Consider the following 22,592-nt stretch of genomic DNA (forward strand, 5'->3'; position numbering starts at 1 on the left):
TCTTAATGTTCATTTATACAGATGATTTTATTCAGCAACATTCGCAGAGAATGCGTTTTACAATTGCAGCATAGTTTAGTTGGCACTCAAATAGCAAACAAAACGAAACCAGAACGCTCGAATTATTAGATGAAAAAGTTACAGCACTGAATTAGATATGTACACAATTTGTAACGTTATAGTTAAACGAGATTAAAGTACTGTGGGGTAAGATGGATAACACCGTTAGCACATAATATCCCATATTTCATATTTGTTTATTTTAACAATTATAATAACACCATTTTAAAGTCGTGAGAATACGGTTATATGACTTTGTAAATACTATACAATTTCAACCAAATGGGACGACCAAACGAATGAAACTTGAGCCATTTTACCCCAACCTACTGAAAACGTTAAAGTTATTAAAAAACGAGATTTAAATTTTAATTGAAGTTTGGATTTAGCTTTAGATCCAGATATCAGACGTGCAGTCGCCTCCAGGGTAACGTATCTCGTGAGCGAGAACTGGCCCTTTTGGTTCGTTTCCAAAGTCAACGAATACGTTTCTGTTCAAGCTCAATCCCCCAGTTTCAGTGTTTACGTCGATTTGTAGCAGATGTGACCCAGAGCTTTAAAATAGGAAAGAATTAATATTTAGGAAACACTGAGACTTATGTTGTATTCTGTATGGTATGATCCCTGTCAGAAGGCGTAAGATTTCGGCCACGTTGGCGCATTAACTCAACATATTTATATTTAGATACCAACGAATGAAACAGTACGGTGAGGAAAAACGGGACACCTTTAGCACGTAATATCAAAAGGGTCTATGGGAGTCGTGAGGATACAGTTTAACAATTCTTAAATGTTCTTTGTTTACTACCAAATGAAGTCGCGTCGTTTTAGTCATTATCGCTTCTACGCTTTCTGTACCTTTTTATCAGGCAAAGCGCACTGGGCATTTTGCAAGTCTCGCTTTTCTAACGTTTCGTGTAGACGCGAGAGCTGGTTAGTTGTGTTTTAGATAGAGTTGAACCAAGTTATAAACTATGTATAAGCCGAGCACGGTATTAAGAACTTATATGAAATGTAAATTATTTTTAGAAAGAAATGTAATACCTTTGCTGGGCAGTATTAAAACGAAAGGCATACTTTGCAAACTGTGTACAGGACCAAAAGTGTATAAAGTAACTTGGGCAGCCAAATATATGAAACGTGTTGGGACAGTATTTAAAATAAAAGGCATACATTACTTTTTCCAATACTAAGTGCCATATGCGGTATAAATTCATGAAAGAACCGACGCTGCGGTTTTTACAGTTACAGTTTAACTCAGCGGTTTCGCAATTACACAGTTAAGATTTATTTTGTAGAAATTCCATACAACGTTGAGTTTTGTCGAGTCAGAAATTCAAATATTAGCTTCTGGCAATCACGTATGTTAATGTAGACATTTACTCGCTGCATTTCATTGCAGCGTTTGTGACACTTTTCAAACGCACGGGATAACATGCGTTGCAATATATAGTCGTAGCAATCGTATATTGTGAATGACGTTAAGTTGTTTTTCATTTATCCTACATATGTATATTTGCTAATGTACCAAATCTGGCCTACATTTCAGTAAATTTGTGACTCTTATTATTCTAATACGATTAGCATACGTTGTTGGTAAAAGCAAACATATTTTGTAAGTGACCGTTTTTATTTTACTCTAGTATGCAGATGTAATGCGAGGGCCAACTCTGCCCTATATCCTAATAATGAGACATCTTTAGTACATATTATCCAAATATTATGTTCGTGTTTTAAACAACTAACAACGGCCTATAGGAGTCGTGAGGATACGGTTTTATAATTCTCTGAATGTGCTTTGTTTACTACCAAATGGGACGAAAAAATAGAATAAAAAGGTGTCCCATCTTCCCTATCCTACTTTATATACAACTATATCGCCTTACTTCATCATGTCCGGGTAAAATTGCTTATCCCATCCACTGTACAGAGAAGAGGTAACATAAAGTCGTTTCCCGTCCAAACTTAATTGTAACATCTGGGGGCCTCCTTGTATTTTCTTCCCGCCAATAAACGCAGGGGCAGGCTGTGACTTTAGCTCGGTGTCTTTGGTTACCTGGATAAAAAAAAATTGTAAATGTTTAAGAATTTGTTGTAAATGTGGTTTTTATTAGGAATTTGTAAAATGTTTAAGAATTTGTTAAAACGTCGGATTATTTTGGAATTTGTTGTAAACCCTTAAGAATTCGATGTAATGTAGAAATAATGTTGTGTATTAATTGCAGCTACAGGGCATATTACACTTGTATAACGGCACTTTTGACATTTAAGTGCGTGTACCGATGTTCTGTAAAAGTTGTCTTCCTCAGGTTGAATGACAATTAACACCACTAATACTGACAGGCATTTAAAAAAATGTGACAATAAAACCAGTATCTTGTGCTAATTATGTGTATAAGTTATATGTCAGATTACATACGTCGACAGTGAGGATGAGGTGTATGAATATACCATGTATACTGTCTATAAGATATAAACCCACGCTATAAAACCCGACAGTGAACATATGAATGCACTATGTGTGTCTGGTGTATAAGAAGACACCCATGTTATAACTCGACAGTGAGCATGAGGTGTGTGAATACACCATGTGTGTTGGGTGTATATGAAGGCGCCCATATTATAACCTGACAGCGAGCATGAGGTTTAGTTACCTTAACGCCTCCATCAGTACAAATGCTTCCGCCCAAGAAAATCTGGCCAACCAATTTTGGGTTCTTTGTATCCGTAACATCGTATTGGCGAATATCCCCGTGCAGCCAGTTAGAAAAATACAAGAAACGGTCGTCCATTGAAAGTATAATGTCAGTTATAAGACCTGAGAAATAGGGCCCATTAATGGCGGCAAAAGCAAACTTTAAATGATTAAATATTTGTGTCTGTATTAAAGCAGGGTTGAGGTTTTTATTTCTAATATAGAACCCATTGTAATCTGTGCTTTGCGGTTTGTTGTATTAGGAAACACTATTAGAGGCATAGGAGTATGGTTAAACATTAGGGCAAAGCAAATTTAACCTTGTAGTTAACTTCTTAAGAAAACCATTTGTCAATATATATCTGCGACGCCATCTAACTAATACAGAATAGACTTTGGGATATTTTAAAGTAATATATATAGTAGGATTGGGGAAGATGGGATACGTTTTCTTTCTATTTCCTCGTTCTATCTTTCAAAGAATTATAAAACCGCATCCTCACGACTCCCATAGACCCTTGTTAATTAATGAAACACGATCAGATTATTTGGATATTATGCGCTAAAGGTGTCCCATCTCCCCCACCTTATTATATTGTAACTTTTCTACTATAAATGGTAAACAAACCGGGCATGTCCGGCAAAGCCCACCCCTCCACCTTTTTAGGTGGAATCGCAATAACTTGTTCAGCGTCCCAATCTCCTTTCTGTATGTAAATATAACATATTTTTTATTTATTTTTTTTGAATAGCGAAGATCATGTTATTTAAAGAACAAAAAGAAGGAAATCAACAGCAAAACAACAGTTGTTAAAACGGGCAATGAATAAAAGGGTCAGTTTAAAAGTGTGTCTGTTCTCACCCCAATTGGTAGTAAACAAAGAATATTTATAAAATTATATAACCGTAGCCACGCGACTTTAAAATAGAGTGGTTAATTGTAATAAACACGATCAGGAAATATGGGATAATATGTGCTAACAGTATCGTAACTTATATCTTACAGAATCATATTATTAAAGCATGGTAACCAGTAGCACGTGTACAGTCTGTAGAGCATGTCAAATTAGGTAAGGATATTGTATCATTTATGCAACTAAAACTATTCTAATATTTGCGTTTAAGTTAATTAGTAAATTGCTATACATGGTAAAAATATCCTATAGCGTATAAAAATGCTGATCCAGTGCTCCAGGTATTCGTTATCATGCACATTCTTAAGCAAATATTTGCTACGTGTATAAATATACTCCCACGACCTTCAGCAGTGGCTATAGGGTGCAGTCTCTATTAAACTTGAACAAAGTAGCAAAAAACTTGAACAAAGTAGCCTATAGTAGGGTGGGAGCGATGGGACATTTTGTCGTTCTGTTTTATCGTCCCATTTAGTAGTAAACAAAGAACATAAGAATTATAAAATCGTATCTTTACGAACAAAACGTTTAAAGTTAACTTTAATAATATGCGCTCAACTATACATTGCAAATTACCACGTTATGTAAAAATAACAGGTTCAAAAACGTCTAGCTTTTACCAACTGAACGGTAGCTAGTAGCCTGGTAATACTTTATGAAAACAAACCGAATCCAATTTGAATGTTTTCTTTGTTGACATCACAGTGATGATAGGTGTAAGATCAGTTAACTAGCTACCATTTGGGTATACAGTCTACCTGCATTAGTGTAAAGGGCCTGCTATGTATTAGGGTGGAGGGGAGATGGAACACCTTTGGCATATAATATCCAAATATCCTGACCGTGTTTTAAACAATGCTGTCTCATCTTTCCCTACCCTACTATATATTAGAGTAGCTTTAAAAGCTCATACTTTACCTTGGTTTTAAAGAACCTGAACACTGTACTGCTTAGTGCACAGCCGACGAATCCTTCAGTTGCTGACGGGTCATGCAAAAACCGTATCTCCAACGGAATCATTCCATTTGGCCCCAAATCTATATCCTGGGATAAATATACGGTAATTAACATTGTCTGTATATGGTGATTGATTGTAGTGTTAACATATATTGCACTGTGGGGTAAGATGGGAAAATGCTAGCGGATAATATCCCGTGTTTCCTATAAACGTGTTTTAACAATTAACAACGATCGTTTAGAGGCTATACGGTTATATAGTTCTTTGACTGTTCTTTGTTTACTATCAAATGGGACCGGAAAGAGAATAAACACACAGTTATCAAATTACCCCGGCCGACTATACGTTGTAACAGTATTTATCCAGACAAGTTAATGCAGTTTATATTCAGTCAGGGCAACTTTTTAAAAGCAGGAGTTATTAATGTGACCGAGAAGTCTTGAATAACAGCACATAATTTTGATGCAACCTATGTGATACCTGAATCAGTTCATGTTTTTCCCAGTCCCATACGTGTAAACAGTGCCCATAATGTCCTAGAAAGAAACAAATACGATAGAAAACGGTTTTAACCAGTTTAAAGTATATATGTCAAAAACAGCTGAAAGAACTGGCATCATCAATTGGAAATCCATGACGGTCGAACAGAAATTCTGTATTACCCGGCGGTTCCTTATATGGTTTTTTAATATGCCAGGTATACACTACAAAAAAAATCGACAACGTTATACGTGCTGGTAACTCGTAAGCGAGCACGAAGTGTTTGGAACAGAACACCCGTGTTATAACAACTGCCGTTTTTCCTCGCCACGCGAGCATAAGTTATATTCATTCACTAAAACTTAATAATTTTGAAAAAAATCGTTAACAAATTAACATAAATTCTGTAAAATGTTTTCTCTGGTTAAAAAGGTTAGCATTACATTCTAAGACAAGTTTTACCTGCTGCTGCATCATCAGGGTTAAACTCCTTCAGTAGTTTCTTAGGATGTCCCCATTCCGTGCTTATCATTACATTATGACGAGGCTGGTACCAGAAATCGTACCCGAACGGCGTATTGTGTCCAGGTGCTTCCCAGTTTCCAATTAGTTCAAAGGTTTCAGAATCAAGGATAAGAAATCCGCCTAAAAAAATTCGTTGTGTTTTACTGCTTTGGTATAGTTTGGCCTATTGGTGTAGTCACTTGAAAAAATGTACGTGCGAAAGTTATGAAAAGTATGAATATATGTATTTGCTGCTTTTAAATAAATTGCTTTTCAAGTAATTTTTATTTTGGTAATAAGTTACGTCAAGCCATACTGTACGTCAACTTCACCCACGTAGAATCGAATATAACTTATAACTACGCAATAAAGTAGGACGCAGGTTATTTTGTTTTTAACGAAAAAAATTTGTCTCCTCGCTTAAAAAATTCTCAAATATTTTCATGCACAAGTTTTTACCTTTTCCGTTACCAGATGGGTCACCAATGGTACTTATCATAATCTGACCACCAGGAATACAATGTACAGTATGAGGGTTCGCCAATCCTGTGCGGTGGAATATTTCGGTCGGTTCGACTACCTAGAAGTACAGAACGAAGTTATGCAAATATACGCCGTATATTTAAATTTGTTTTTGTACGTATAGTACTGTACAACAGTAATTTAGTCTGTTAACCCATATTTCTAATCGTTTTTATAACAACGCTTTATTAGAGTCGTTGGGATATGCGGTTATTGGAATATTCTTTGTTCCAAAATGCCAACCGCATACACAATAAACACCAACGCATTGAAATACGTGGTAACTCGAAAGCTGTCACGAGGTGTATGAAACAGAACAAAACCGTGGTATAACGACTTTCGTTTCCTGCCACGCGAGGATAAAGCAGTTACATTCATTCATTTATTCATTTGAACCAAAGTATTTTCCTATTACCTTCTCAATTCTTGGTTTCTTTGGGTCAGTATCCACATCTACTGCGTACAATCTGCTGGACACCAATCCTGGCAGGATAAACAGACGTCGTTTCTTCGAAGGATCATGAAAGCAACTGCTGCAAGAGTTCCAACCCGTGTGGTGGATCTCATCGTTCATATTTGGAAGATCTAAACGATCTATGACCTAAAGGTAAGCCTGTTTTAGTTTAATAGTTTGTTATCGATGTTATGTTGTATTGTTTTGCGCGGTATAAGTGTTAGAATAGGATGTTTCGTATTTCAACTTCGTGTTTTACCAATTAACAAAGCTCTTTAAGAGTGGTGAGGATACAGTTAAATAATTGTTTAAGTATTCGTTGTTTACTACTAAGTGAGACGGTAAAGAGAAACATAGACGATTTTACTCTGACCTATACTATATATGTAATTACGGTCCAGCAACCCAAAAGTGTATCCGTTTCAAGTCTTATTGTGGCAAAGCACGCTAAACGACATGTGATTTAAGAACAAGTCTGTGCAACACAATACCCAAAACTCAGCATAGGCCTTAGGCTGTTTTAACATTGAATAAACCGCCACGCTTTGTGAAACCAGAACTAAAAGCCGCAGCGTATACAGTAAAGTGAGTCAATGAATGACTTTATTTTGTCTCTTTAGTCACGGTAACAAAGATCGAAAAATTTATATAACACGCTTATTAATAAAACAGAAGTACATAATTTTTTTGATAAAAGGCGCGACCGTTACACCCCAAATGACATAATGTAATATACCATATAGTAGGTTAAGATCCAATACCATTGGCACTTAAATCTATACTTACTGATCGTGTTTTAAATAATTAACAATAGCCTATGAGATTCGTGAGGGTACGGACATAAAAAGTGGTCGTGAGGATACGGAATTTTACAACATTAAAGTTCATATAGTAGGATGGGAGAAGATGGGACACCTTTTTATACAATATTTTCCTCCCGACCCCTATAGACTGCTGTTAATTGTTTAAAACACGATCAGGATATTTTTTATATTACGTGCTAAATGTGCCCGTCTTTCCCCACCCTACTATATCTAAAAAAACGTAAAAAAATACATGCCTGACAGAATGTGGGCGAGCTTTCATCCATATCAATAGTAGCTAGATAGTCTGGCTGGGAAATTGGTGTATTGCGATAAATACATGGTATGTAAAGCAGTTTCTCCTTGGGCGCTTTCATTGCATCTATTGGAGACCTGTAACCTGGTCCTGTAGCAGATTTGCAGCATGATGACTCGAGATGTTTAGATATTGCTTCGACTCTGTTCGCTGTAAAAATGAATAAACTTAATGAATGAATGAATGAATGAATGAATGAATGAATGAATGAATATAACTTAAATCCCCCTTTTTCGGGCATTGACAGTTGTTATAGCACGGGCGCTTTGTTTTATACACCCCTAAAACAGTTTGCTTTAAGAATTAACAAAAGAATGAATAAATGTTACTTGTTTATCCTCACGGGCTGGATAGGCAACGATAGTTAGTTCTAATAAGATTGTTCTGTCTCATACACCTCCTACCTGCTTACGAGTTACCACGCGTGTAACTTTGTTATAGGTGGTTATATTTTTGAACTTTTTTAAAAAAATTAAATTACGCGGATCGCTGATAAAAAGTATCAATACAAGATAAGGTTTTCAAAAACTTTGGGACGTTTGCACGTTTCAGAAAGGCTGGTCTAGTTAAAAACGCTCAGCAGATGCACGTTTGCAAGAACCACTGACCGTGCAAATGTGTGTTACTAAAAGGGCAAAGTTGAAAGGCGCAACGGTATAACATGAGGCATAATCTATACACTCTTTTTAAAAAATGCATAACATTTTTGAGTAATAAATTCCTTAAAGATGCTTGGGCACACCTTAAAGTGTAACTTAACGCGATAGCCCTAACCGAGGAACCATAACGGTTCTGCATCGTTGAGTGCAACAGTAGGCAGGTACGAGGAATTTATAAAAGAAATGTTATTTAAAGACACAAGGCGACGAATCGCAGTAAATCACCAGCCGGAAACGGACACTCACGCGATGCGCTTAAAAACTGCTGTAAATTTGGCAATGAAACTTAAATATATGCATGTTGTACAATAAGTATTCACATCTTATTTGATCAGCATGCTTTTTTTGCATTGAGCATAAAATAATACACGGCGATAACCTGTGTTTAATTTAAGATACCAACCACCACAACTATTTCCCGCATTGATTTAACCCAGAAGACTTGACATGTTAGGTTTTTAGGCCACAAACGGTAAAGCTGTCTTAGAATTATTGTTAAACTCTTCTTCTTCATAAAGAATAAGTTTTCGCATACTTTTCTATTTCGCGTACCTTAAAGACGTTGATTAATTGCACTGTATCATACTAGGTGTTATATCGAACATAACTTATGTACAAAACAAACTTGTTTGTGGTAACGTCGTGTGGGTATGACTAGGATTAGAAAAACTTTTACCACCCAATTTGAAACGTACGCAAACACAAGGTGCATAATTCGTCCATCTATTGAATTCAAAGCCAAATAGTCAAGTGTTTGAATTGTCAATTAGAATTGACATATAGTAGGGTGGGGGAAGATGAGACACCTTTTTATTCTATTTTCTCGTTCCATTTGGTAGTAAACAAAGAACAACCAAAAAATTATAAAACCGTATCCTCACGACTACCATAGACCGTTGTTTAATGTTAAAAACAAGATCAGGTTATTTGGATATTATGTGTTAAAGGTGTCCCATCTTCCCCCATCCTACTATATGTATCGCACTTTTGGAAACCGAATACTTTCAGTCAAGTTGTCCACACTTCAGACCGCATGAATTTGATAAGAAGCGCATTAGGAAAATTTTGTTTGCGTGAGTGTTTTATTTCTCTTTTAGCTCTGAACTACGTCGGCAATTATACAGATTACTAATTTCCGGCCTGTGCCAATCAAATTGTTTTCATGGCCAAGGTACATACAATAAGAGCCAACGTTAGCAAATATTTGCGATAAAGATGGTTTAAATTTCACGCAACATGGAAAATACATATAGGTATAAGGTCAGCAGTTTAATACGTTTCAATACTTCAGTTGGAAAATGAATGGATTAGCTATTTGAAAACGTTTCTGTGCCCGTGGGCAAATATATTCGAGCTGTGTTTCGCGAATTGCCATACGTAAATGGAAATGCCAATAGAGATTTTAACTGTGGTGTAAGGTAGATACCGGTGGCACTTAAATTCCATATTTCCTGATCGTGTTTTGAACAATTAAAAACGCTCTTTCAGAGTCGTGAGGATACGGTTATATAGTTTTGTGTATAAAAATTCTTTGTTCGCTACTAAATTGGGCGAGAAAAGAGAACGAAAACGTTGAACATCATACCCAACCCTACTATATAGCATATGTGTGTTAATATAACGTGAACTTTTTTCTATGGTCGAACTACTGCAGACGGAAAATAGACTCCCTAATTCTTAGAAACTTTAATACAGTTCGAGTTACATTGCTGTAACAACAGGCCCAGCTGCCAAAAATGCAACGTCATGCTGTCGTGGGCTATTTTTAGTACCCTATATGCATCCAATGTATATTTACGTATTTTGAACCGCTTTTGCTTTAGTACTGACAATTGCAAGAAAGTATTGACGATATTTTCCAAATATGAAAGTAACCAAAACGTTTTTAAAGTTGTGAATTTCGCTTACTTTAAAAACGCCGCGTTTAAAACACAACCTAATTTTCATTAAACGCTACACTTAAAACGAAAAAAAGGATTAAAAATTAAATTTGGTAATATATATTAAACACAAAAAACAACAAAACTTAACACAGTACTTACACATTGTAAAAGATCACGTTTTGCTTGTAGCTTACAAAGTTTATCCAGTGTTGTGGATCCACCTGCTCTGACGGGAAACTCTAAAAACAAAATTCCCTTGTTTTGTGCGCTGGCCTAATAGCATGTCACTCTAAGCACACAACTGCCTTTCTCTCAAGTTGTATTGGCAGAGCAACTTACTCGACTCGCTCGCTTTTGTTTGACATCCCAGCAAACTTCGCTTAAACGAATCCTTAACCTCAAGAAAAGAAACGCCCAATATTTCGCCAACACATTTGCGCATATAATAGGTTGGGGTAAGATGGTCCATGTTTTCAAATTGTACTGTCTCATTTGGTAGTCAAGAAAAACATTCAAGGAATTATATCAAGGAAATATATATAATCGTTAAAACATGATTAGGAAATGTGGAACATTATGTGTTATAGCGGTATATCTTATCCTACAGTATTATACCACATTTATAAAAGTTCCAGGCATTGTACTATAAGTACACCTATCAGCAGTGTTTGCAAAGGTTGCAGCAAAACATTATTGACGTGGCCTATTTAAACTTTCTGCCTAAACGTGGCATTATAGCTCCACCTAGCGTACATAGCAGAAAAAATTATACCTTGGGGTCGCATTGGTTTTAGACATCACGGTCAGTATAACCGCTTAGAAAATCGGCAAATATTTTTCCGTAAACTAAATTAACGAAAACTATAGTTTGCAGACTCTAGAACTGGTACACGTTAATTTCGAACAAGTTAATTTCGATTTTTGAATCTATAAGGTAATTTCGGTACCAAAGCAATTACGTTTTCTGCAATAAGGGCTTAAGTGTCTATTTGTATTTAAACATAATACTAGTAAAAGCTTTGTTATTTGTATTGTATGTCAGAGTCAAGTCAAGTCAAGTCATCTTCAACACGCTGTAATCTAGTCCTGATCTAGCACTCATGCAATTGGACGATTCTCGTAACAAAAAACAGTCCGGATCAAGTTCTACGAAATATTAAACAGACTAAAACTACAAGTCCAACTAATTGTATTCTGTTGGATAAACAAGGGTGGGGGAAGATGGAACACCTTTTTATTCTATTTTCTCGTCCCATTTCGTAGTAAACAAAGAAATTTAAAATAATTATAAACCCGTATCTTCACGACTCCCATAAACTTTTGTTAATTGTTTAAAGCACGTTTAGGATATTTGGATATTAAATGCTAAATTTGTCCCATCTTTCCCGCTCTACTATATATAACTAACATCATTCGTTGGACTTGACATTTGTCGGTTATGTATTTCGTGAGCTTTTTAATCTGTATAATGTCAAAGCAAAGTAAACCTAATCTCCTATTTACAACACGCTGCAAGGGCAGAATGTCTATTTTTACGAAGCCGTAACCTCATACGTCAAACCGCTTGTTTCTGACGTCATAATACAGTTGGTAATTTCTGGGATATTTTGATTTGCCTATTTCCAAGTATCGCATTTACCCTAAATTAAAACATTTGCATACACTTGATATTTGTATGTTTTTTTTTCAGTGTTATAAGTAAAATGTATTGTTAAATATCATTTGTGTAAAGCCCTCGTCGAATTTTCCATAATATGAGCCTCAGTTTTATAATTTACGGTCATTTAACGCAACAGTATAGTAAATTACTTAAATTAGCAGCGTCTTTTGCGTCGGGAATTAAAATGATGACCTTTTCTCTTTGAACATTTGGTTATCATAAGCCAATAATTATACTTGCCGGTTTAAATTACTCGTTATTTCTTGCTGGTTATTTCTGACACCAGCCCCGCGGCGAAGCTGTAGCGATGTCACTGCTCTGTGACGTCATACAGGAGTCGCGACCGAGAATTGTTTTGCACTGGATTGAATTTCAATTCATCCTATAAGCAGGAACAGGCAAGTTTGGCATTTATACGTTAAAACAGCAGCTATAGGATATGCATGCAAAATGTTTCAGCTTTCTGTTGATAGTTTTACCTGTATTTTTACAAGCAAAGAGGTATATACACATTTTAATACATGTCTATCAATTGTATGATTATAGTTTTAAATGCATGCACGATTTTGCTATAATGCCTAGATAAAGAACTTGATTTAAAATGCATGAACGCCTTTGCAGTAATAGATATAGATACAGGACTTTGTTTTTGCGGCGTAGAATGCTATATAGTATATGCTATATTATAGCGTTTGCAGCGCATGTATTTAAGTTACTTTCTTTATAGTGTTTTAGGTTCAGTGAAACCTTTATCCATAAAATTTCAACGCTCTTCGTGATGATAAGGCTATATCATTATGTAAATAGTTTTATTTACTACTAAATTTAAGGGGGAAAGTTGAATGAAAACATCCCATTTTACCCCAACCTACCATATGTTAAAAATATGTGTTTGTACCGACTTTACCGTATATGTTTAACATAGTAGGGAGAAGCGACACACGGCCGGATTGTGTTATGAAAACATACAAGTTCCCTGTATGATGCAAGCGCCAAGCCAAAATCCATTTTGCGTATTTTTTCCGTCTTTATGTACAAGGTAGGACACTTCTGCATGTGCATACGTAAAAAAATTAAAAATCTACTAAAATAAAATTAATTAAAACGCTTTATCATTTAGTACAACTTATCGGTATATAAGTCTTCGATGTTTGGTTTAATGGGCAATACCTTTTACACAATACTTTTCGATAAATAGGCTTGCCTACTTATTGTTTATAACACGTATTGTCGATGGCCGTCTTTCTGTAAATTACTTTTTTTTCTGATGTTTTAATTAAAACGGTCTTTCTTTTTCATTGATCAAAACGATACATATGAAACAGTTACATATGTTAATTTATTTTTACCCCACAGTGAACGTCAAATACCGGGCAATTGCACTCGTTCTGTAGAAACTTGTTGTTCTGGCTTCGTTCTACAAGGACGGCAATGCGTTCGTGCATGTAAGTAAAAGTATTTTTTAATCAAATATAGAGATATAGTAGGGTAAAAGAAGTTTGACATTTTTATCCTTTTTTTCTTCTTATTTGGTTGTAAACAAAGAATATTTACCAAATTCTATAACCGTAGCCTCACGACTCTAAAAGAGCGTTGGTAATTGTTCAAAACTCGATTGGGAAACTAGGGGTTTGTATTTTACACATTCCTGTATCTCTATTACCCCGTGGCTCGATCTAATACATTTTTTTTCACTTCAGCCGTGGTTCGCAAAAGCTCGGCCGTGTGCACGGGGCAACACATTTTATGGTCACGTGTCGGGACTATTGTTTCGCCAAATTACCCTAACGGGTATCCCCCTAACCAGGACTGCATTTGGCAAATAAATGGGCAAAGAGGTTTTAGAATAGAAGTCCGAATCTGGAACCTACGACTCGAACCCCCAAGGTATAGTTTATAAATCTAAACTCTTTACCACGTTAGTATCTTTATATAGTTGCACAAATTACAAGTTTTTCAGTCTGGCGCCGTAGCACATCAGCTAGCGCTTGCCTATAAGCTAGAGGCTATTGGCTCGTCGCTGCTGGCGTTGTTGGATGTATGTGTCTTTTGGCAGGGCACTTAACGACAATTGCTCCAAACCAGTGGTCACTAATGGGTTGTCTAACTGGTCAAACATACAGAAAAAATAATCACTCACTAAGTAACATGCATGATAACCTATAAGCTAGCACGAGACATATGAAACAGAACACCCGTGAAAAATCAACCGACTTTTCCCCACCCTACAAGAATAAAGTTACATTCTTTCATTTCTTCATACAGGAGCCTCTGCTTAGGATGTGTACTAAGTTGTATTGACAAAGTTACATTATTTGACTTGAGTGGTAACCCTACCATGACAAGATCGTACTGTGGCACTGAATACAACGTACCCACCTATGTGTCATATGTAGGACAGGTGTATGTCCGTTTTGTAAGTGACAGTGTGGGAGGTTTTGGTGGTTTTTCAATCTCTTATAATAACGTTGGTGGTATCGCAACAACAGCAATTCCTACAACAACAGCAACAACAGCAACAACAGCAATTCCTACAACAACAACAGCAACAACAGCAACAACAGCAACAACAGCAACAACAGCAACAACAGCAACAACAGCAACAACAGCAACAACAGCAACAACAGCTACAACAACAGCTGTAACAACTGAAGAAGGTGTAACAAGAGGTATGCTTATACAACTCAGATAGAATAAGTAAAATATTTTTAAGCATGCATAACATTGAGCCAATGGGCCAACTCTGACATGCTCGCTGTAGAAATATATCAACAAAAAAAGAATGAAAATCTGGATCATCTTATCCCAACCTACTATTTTCTTTTTTGACATTTTTAATAACCCCAAAAAATCTGTTAAAAAATTCCTTTAAAAAAAGGGAAAAATTATGGATCATTTTACCCCAACCTACTTTATTTTCTTATTGACATTTTTAACAATCACTCGCTATGCGAGCATAAAAAAGTTTTTAACATTTTTTGACATTTTTACTGCTTTAACATTTTTTGACATTTAAATTGACATTTTTAACGCTGCTCGCTATGCGAGCATAAATAAGTTATATTTTTTCATTTACAGGTGTTAACAACATCTTTATTGTTTTGGGTGTAAAACCATTTTATTTAAAATTTTATTTCTTTTTTCTGTTTTATCCATAAAGGTACTTATTAATTTTTCTAGCTCTTTCTCTTTCGGGGTTCTGCTTTGGGGAGCATGTCCCAAAAAACTGCACCACCTTCTGCAATGAACAATGTGTTGGTGGTCGGGTTGTGAATCCTGCATGCCAAGAACTTAGTGTATGTCTCCCTGGGTGTGGCTGCCCTGCAGAGAGACCAGTTTATCAAAACACTAGATGTTTAACCAGGGAACAGTGTAGAGCACGTAAGAATTTGTTTTGAATAATTGTAACTTGCTTTGTCCTTATGTGACCGGAAAAACGACAGTTGTTATAACATGGGTGTTCTGTTTCACACATCTTGTGTGTAAGAAACTAAATGAATTCTATCATGAGGTATATGAATACACCATGCATGCCTAGTGTATAAGAACACATCGTTCCTATTCAACAGCGAGCACAAGGTGTATAAATACACCATATGTGTTAGGTATATTTGTCAATAAGAAGAAACAATTGTTATATTTGACAGTGACCATAAAGGATATATATACACCCCCAATGTATAAATTACTCTTAAGAAATAATGAAAAACACTATAATTCTAGTTTTAACATTACAGAGTACTGCGATGGTGGTATGGTTTACACAACATGCATGCCTCGCTGTACAGCAACTTGTGCAAATGCAGACAACTTGCCTACTACATGCCAAACCCAACCTGACCAGTGTATAGCAGGCTGCAAGTGTCCAGACAACTTACCAATACTAAATGATGGTTTATGTATACCAAGAGCTCTATGCCCAACACCAACTGGTAAATTTTATGTGTCTTTCATTTCTACTGTAAATGTGTTTGGTTTTGTGCATTTCTGGTTATATGGCTCAGTGGTTAAGTGCTTGCATTGTAACTAAAAGGTGCCAGGTTCAATGCCCAGCACTGATACCTATACTGTAAGGCCTATGTGTCCTTTAACCCAGTGGTCACTAAGCACCTTGATTGTCCTTGACTATTGGGTGCAATACACATTAACTGGAACTCTTTCTTACACTCTTATCCATTGTGTGTTTTAGCAACTGTTGTTTTCTGTTGATATCCTCCTCTTTGTTCCATAAATAACCTAATTTTTACTGTTGTTTTCGTAAAAATGAGTAAGTTTATGCTAACAGTTTTTTATTTATTTTTAGTTGAACCTATTCAATGTGGAAAGCAATATTTACTTCACCAAGTCAGGATTGTTGGCAAGTACTAAGCATTTCTTTTCTATCTACTGTATCTAGTTTATAAATTACAACAATTTTCTAGCGCCTTTACACGATGTAAGTTATACTTAAAAATAAACCCCAAAAAAGAGAAAAATTATTTCCTTTAAAGTTACGTATGTGGTAACTGGAAACCAAATATGAGGTGTATGAAACAAAACACTTGCGTTGTAATGACTGTTGCTGCCCCACCATGCAGGTGTAAATAGGTTTTATTTTTTCATTCACAGATGTTTACAACATCTTTATCGTTTTGGTTGTAAAATCATTTTATTTAAAACGTTATTTCTTTTTACTCTTTTATCCAGAAAGGTACTTTAACAACTGTTATTTTACCATTACTACACACCTTTTGCTCTTCTGAACTTCCCAGTCTTAGTTATCGTGACTTAAAAACAAAATAAATTTTATTTATCTTTATTGTATAGGTGGTGAGACTGCAAATGAAGGCTCATGGCCGTGGGCAACACAAGTTCATAAAGGAATACCAAGGACTTTTCAATGTGGTGGCACGCTTATATGCTCTGGATGGGTTCTTACTGCAGCTCACTGCTTTTTATCGGAACAGGGATATTCTTTAGAGTAAGAGCTTCGACTTAGTTACATAACTGTTTATCTCTTGATTATGAATGATTGTAATTGCTTTATCCGCGTGTCCCGAAAACGACAGTCATTATAACATCTCATACCAGCTTACGAGTTACTACATATGTAACTTTGTAGGTAATCACTTTTTTATATTGTATGGCTGACAATATAGACTATCCATTAGTAACCACTAAATTGGAGAAATGTCTTCGACGATAAGCGAAAGAATAAAACAATGCACAATAATAAAAATTCTTGATAAAGTGACAAAATGACAGTTCTAAAAATACTCTAATGGTTAAAAATGTACAAAGTTATTTGGGTAAAAATAAGCTAGTACATCATGTTTATAACAGAAATATGTATTTTACTTTTTATTGCAGTTTACAACACATGAATGTATATTTAGTGAAAATAGGAAAATTTAGAAGATCCAATGAACCAGACAGACAAACAGTGGTAAGACAGATTTAATAAACCTATCCTGATATTAGTAGAATACATATGAATATAGTGTGAAATGTATTGGTTTGCATTAATTTACTGTAATTATTTGTAATTTTTCACAATCTGTAGTAATTTAATACAAACTTATTTTTTTTTTTATAAATCTAAAACTGTATTTAATAGTAAAAAGAAGTCATTAATTTTAAATGAATGAATAAACTATTGTTACTTAAAACAGTTGTTAAGACATGGGCGTTCTGTTTATACACTTGTGCACAATTACGAGTTACCGAGTATGTAACTTTGAGTGACAAGTTTTTTCTGTACATATTTTGTCAATTCCACTTTCTTTTCAGAGCCAAGTACCTGAACGTATTGTTGTACACGATTCTTATGACGTAACAAGAAACATTCATGACATCGCGTTAATAAAGCTTAGAACTCCAGTTGAAATGTCAAACACTATACGACCAGCATGCTTGCCTCGGCCATCAACCTATCTACCCTCTATGGGGACTTCAATATGGGGCCCCCCTTTTGGTTCACACTGTTATGTTGTGGGGTGGGGGTCAACACGCAGTAAGTGTATGAATAAATAAATCTTGTTTTATGCATGTGTACACTTTCAATAACAATTGTTAAACCTTAGGTGTTTTGTTTTATCCATTTCGTTCTTAACAGCTGCTGTTTAATAAGATGATGTAAGACTAGAGAATGATGAAACTTATTTATTCTAATATTCTTTACTTAGACCGTGGGCCTACAAATGAATATTTGAAGCAAGCCAGGCTACAAGTGAAACTAAACAATGTTTGTCAAAGACTCTACATGTATTACCGACCAAATATCAACATGTGTGTGGGGGGTGATGGAGATGATACTTGTAGGGTGAGTCGTTTTTATTGTCTTTTCAATATTACCATTTTTTTATGTATTTCTTTGATTATAACCTTTTATGTATCTCTTTGAGTGGAGTCACTAAAATCTGATTAATTAGAAAACAAGAGAAGGATATTACTGAAATAACTTCTCTAGCAGTATAGCTACTCGTAAAGTTACATACAAGGTAATTCGTATGCTAGCACGAGGTGTATAAAACAGAACACCTGTGTTATAATGACTATCGTTTTCGACAACGTGCGGATGAATAGGTTACATGTATTCAATCACAACACAAATTCTTATACTACAGGGCGATAGTGGAGGACCTTTAATGTGTAAGCATGGTGACAGATGGTATGTTGATGGCATTACAAGTTATGGTAGAAGATGTGGTGTTGTTGGAGAACCTGGGGTTTATACACGAGTTACCTCATTCAGTTCCTGGATTCGGACAATCACTGGAAATACGTGTGGACATCCTGACACTGTGTGGACTCCAGGAACAAATTAAAGATGTTACTAGATTAATTGTATGGTTTTATCGAAGCTTTTTATGTTCCCACTTTTAAAATAAAGATAACATAAAAGAAAAGAGTTTTTATGATGTGTAAGCCACGCAGTATATAACTTTTGTTGGTTTAAAAAGTAATTATGTTATTGTTGTTACATTACTCAAACACAAGGTCTACAACACAGTCAGGTTCAAAATTTAGGTAAAAACCGAAAAGAAGTCAATTCTGTAAAGCTATAGTATCAAAACTGTTGTGTTGTATTAAGCAATGACAAGACGGTTAGTTAGTTTTATTTGGTTTAGGACCATTAAAAAGTATTTAAACGATTTACCCCTGTTATAAAATTTAGAAGTCCTGATGAAGGGAAATACCCTTATTTTGTCAACAACAATTTATGTTACGTTTTTCTTGCATCATTGTTTTAGTCAGCTTTTAAAGTAACTGTCCCTGTAGTTCCAAAAAGTGAAATACTGCAGAAGATTGCACAGCAAACAAAATGAAATTTAAAGACTTTTTTGATAGCGTTTTCAACTCGAGATTTAACGACGAAAGCACAGATCGAAATTACAATAGGTATGATGTTTTTACAACAACTTTTTTTGGCGGCAAAACATATTGTATGTTGTTTACAAGTATTTCACAGTTTAAACAGTATTTAATGTGTATTTACACCACGAATTCGGCAGAACTCATGAATGGTGCTTTTATAAGTGTATTGCCCACTATTCTTTACCTAAAAATGTAAGTTAAATTAGTTGCAGTGACCATTCATTGAAGTACTGAACCATATATAATATGAATGTACATCCACTACCATTGCACTTTGTGTTGAAAGTTAATTCAATGCATATAACTTACTTTATCCCCCGTGGCCGGAAAACGGAATTTTTTTTTTATTTAATTAAGGTAATAGAAAACATTAGAGGATGAAACAGAACACCCATGTTAACTGTGGTAACTCTATGCGAGGATAAAAAATACACTTCAATCATTGCATTTAGAGAAGACCAATGGTTTCCAACACATAATGACGAAAATGATGATTTTAATCAAGAAGGATCTCATTTCTTCTTCTCCGATCCATTTAACCGCGATGGTTTTGACAACCTCTTTACCACAATGGAAAAAATGATGGGAAGTTTTAATCGGAATATGAACAGTTTTCCAGCACTGCCATATCAAGATGAAGGTATTAGCTTTATTGCAGTTTTTAATTAAGTCTTTTACAATGTAATGTTTTTTTGTGTTGCCTGGTATGAAGGAATGAAAGTAGCTTGCTTTATCTTGGGTGCACAAAATATTGTGTTCTGTTTTATACACCTCGTGCCTGCTCACAAGTTGCAACATATGTTACTTATTTATCCTCGCGTGGCGGGCAACGAGAGTCGTTATACCATGGATGTTCTGTTTCATACACCCCGTGCCAGTTTTTCCTGCATTTTAAAATCTTTGAAAACAACTTTTGTATCCCAATCAAAAACCTCTAAAACACTGGTAAAGGGTAATAGGGCAGACTTGTCTAAATTATCTGCAATATCACAGGAAATTACCAGCATGAAAATAATTCAACTGGAAAACCAAAGCGATCTCTCAGAGACCAAATATTAAAAAATCCCAGCCATGAGGATCATACTCCATCTCTAAGAAGAGAAAACTCTCAGATACCAAGTCATCCAGGAACTTCTAGAGATTTGGATTCTCTGGTAAACTGTTTGTCTTGGTCTGGTAAAGATTTAGCCAGTGGTTCTTTATGGGTTGTTCAAATTGTCACCCATTCAATACAACAACAAAAAACTATAGAGAATTAGATAAATAAAAATTAAATATCTTTATTTTATTTGCAGTTTTCTGACTTCTTTTCTGCCCAATCATTTTCCCCTTTCTTTCAAAATGGTCCACCAGCAATACAAGAAGACACTGGTAAGACATAAGAAACTGTTAAATACACAGCTTATGAAGACAGTAGATGTAATAAACGTACCATAAAACTCTTTAAAATGTAAAATCTTTTAAAAAAATGTAAACCAATCAAAAAACTTTAAAACATTTTAATTAAAATATTTTTGTTCTGATTGTAACTCAACATTATTATGATATTTTCTCTTTAATGTTATTTTTATGTTAAGATTTGGACGCAGATGTGGGGGAAAAGGGGTTAGAATCGATATTGGATAAAGATAATGGGGTGGGGAGGGGATCTACCTTTTCACCCATGCCCCAATTTCACGGTCGGCAAGAAACACGGTCAACAATAAGAAGAAGTGACGGGGTAATTTTTTCTTAATATTGTTTATGTTTAGAAGTCAATTTTAATTTTTTAAATCAATTTTCCAAATAAAATATATTTTATTCTTTTGTTTTGAATGTTTTTTTATCATTTTTTTTCTAAAAATGATGCGTTCTAAATCATGGACAAAATTCGAAAATACATGAAACACATGAGAGAAAAGCTATAATGAGTAAGCACGTATTAAACAAAATAGCATATTATTATTTAACCCTTCTAAGTAAGTTGTTTTTAAATTATTTATCCCAATTAAAAAACGGCCCCCAATTTTATCTTGCAGTCCTCTGAGACAAGAATAACAAAGAAAGATTTTCACGGCAACGAGGAAATAACTGTGATTACGGAAACACCAGATGGCAGTAGACACACAGTAACAGAACGTAAAAATTCCGATGGGTCAACTCAAGAAAACAGTACGTTGAAACTTAACAAATTAGTTTTGTTTATTTATCAATAAATAAAGCATTGTTTGTTTTTGTTATAAGTCTGAAAGAGATATACTGCTTTGATATTTTTTTTTATTTTTAGGCCAAAGTTTTGGTGGACAAGAACACAGCAATGACTTGTACAATCCAAAACCTTTTTCGTTGTTTAACAATCTTTTTAAAATGTTTACTAAGTAATTAATAATGCAGGGTTATATTGTAGTTGTATTCTTTACAGTACTGTGTGCAAAATGTGTCTTATTTATTTCTTTTGATCTATGTTTTTTTCCATTGGCAAATTGTTAAAGTTGGTGTAAAATTTGCTTGTACAAACAGTTTAACTATGTGGGATGTATTTATTTGCTGATTATGGCTCTGAGCAGTAGTGCTACCAGAAAAAAAATAATGTGAAAAGGGTTTCAAAGTTAATTTTTTTTTATTTGCTTGGATTTTTAATTTATTTTAAAATGGAAAGTTTTGACCCCAGTACACCCCCTGGCTGCGCTACTGGCACCAAGGGTTGCATATGACTTTAATTATGGTTTGGAATGTCTAGTGTACTATGTGCATGGTGTTAGCTTTATTATGTCGGGGTGAAATTAAATTATTGTGACAAGTGTATATTACAGCTACAACATTAAAAACACAACAAGAAAGTTCTTGTATTTTTTGAATGTTGCAATTTAAATTTTTTTATTCTGGCTTGCCGGGGCAATGACAGTTGTAAAACATGGGTGTTTTGTTCCATACACCTTGTGCATGCTTACAGGTTATCACATATGTAACTTGAGTAATTATTTTGGGGGCATTTTTTAAATGTATAGCTGAAAAATTATGCAGCCTATGAGGGACCACCGGGTTGGAGCAATTTCTTCTTTTATACTAGACAGCACACGCATTTAGAATCCTGTACAAACAGAAACTGACAAAGTGTTTTACAGTAACTAGAAGTTTAATATTTTATGCATGTTTTTTGAGTAGGAAATTTTACAACTAATTAAACTCATGTAGCAGGCAGTGTATTTCAAAGTTCGGTTTCATAAAATACTAGAAATTTTAATGAATGTAACTAGTTACATTTAAATTACATCTGCAGTTTCAAATTTTATATATGTAGTACGTTTGAAGAACTGTGACATTGGTATAATAATTAAAACACCTTTAG

At 35.0% G+C, this 22,592-nt stretch overlaps 3 protein-coding genes across 5 annotated transcripts; 2 read left to right on the plus strand and 1 right to left on the minus strand.

The window, feature by feature from the left end:
• Positions 1-2: 2 nt before the first annotated feature.
• LOC100177120 (methanethiol oxidase) lies at positions 3-10,551 on the minus strand. Its single transcript, XM_002126928.5, has 11 exons — positions 10,408-10,551; positions 7,648-7,856; positions 6,549-6,734; positions 6,071-6,191; positions 5,570-5,752; positions 5,108-5,163; positions 4,588-4,713; positions 3,384-3,462; positions 2,715-2,878; positions 1,947-2,116; positions 3-614 (listed from the first exon to the last, which is right to left on the minus strand). Exons 1-11 carry the CDS (start codon positions 10,409-10,411, stop codon positions 452-454), a joined length of 1,461 nt encoding a protein of 486 aa, XP_002126964.1. The 5' UTR covers positions 10,412-10,551; the 3' UTR covers positions 3-451.
• On the plus strand, positions 6,656-18,790 carry LOC100179458 (tissue-type plasminogen activator). Of its 3 annotated transcripts, none has more exons than XM_026838286.1 (13): positions 6,656-6,740; positions 12,834-12,947; positions 13,265-13,353; positions 13,609-13,795; positions 14,174-14,577; positions 15,089-15,289; positions 15,646-15,840; positions 16,212-16,265; positions 16,715-16,868; positions 17,258-17,333; positions 17,678-17,900; positions 18,073-18,209; positions 18,514-18,790. In XM_026838286.1, the coding sequence occupies exons 2-13, from the start codon at positions 12,889-12,891 to the stop codon at positions 18,712-18,714; spliced, it is 1,980 nt and encodes a 659-aa protein (XP_026694087.1). In that variant the 5' UTR covers positions 6,656-6,740; positions 12,834-12,888; the 3' UTR covers positions 18,715-18,790. The 3 variants fall into 3 exon arrangements, with proteins under 3 accessions (XP_026694087.1, XP_026694086.1, XP_002126940.2); XM_026838285.1 differs by lacking the exon at positions 6,656-6,740 and adding an exon at positions 12,238-12,409 and having other exon boundaries at positions 12,837-12,947; XM_002126904.4 differs by lacking the exon at positions 6,656-6,740 and adding an exon at positions 12,239-12,409.
• A 320-nt stretch (positions 18,791-19,110) lies between these two features.
• On the plus strand, positions 19,111-22,086 carry LOC100181768. Its single transcript, XM_002126782.4, has 7 exons — positions 19,111-19,288; positions 19,717-19,904; positions 20,258-20,418; positions 20,560-20,635; positions 20,842-20,984; positions 21,283-21,415; positions 21,531-22,086. Exons 1-7 carry the CDS (start codon positions 19,212-19,214, stop codon positions 21,623-21,625), a joined length of 873 nt encoding a protein of 290 aa, XP_002126818.1. The 5' UTR covers positions 19,111-19,211; the 3' UTR covers positions 21,626-22,086.
• Positions 22,087-22,592: the final 506 nt, after the last annotated feature.

The sequence above is a fragment of the Ciona intestinalis genome, unplaced genomic scaffold (genome assembly GCF_000224145.3).
Source record: "Ciona intestinalis unplaced genomic scaffold, KH HT000070.2, whole genome shotgun sequence".
In the NCBI taxonomy this organism is placed as follows: Eukaryota; Metazoa; Chordata; class Ascidiacea; order Phlebobranchia; family Cionidae; genus Ciona; species Ciona intestinalis.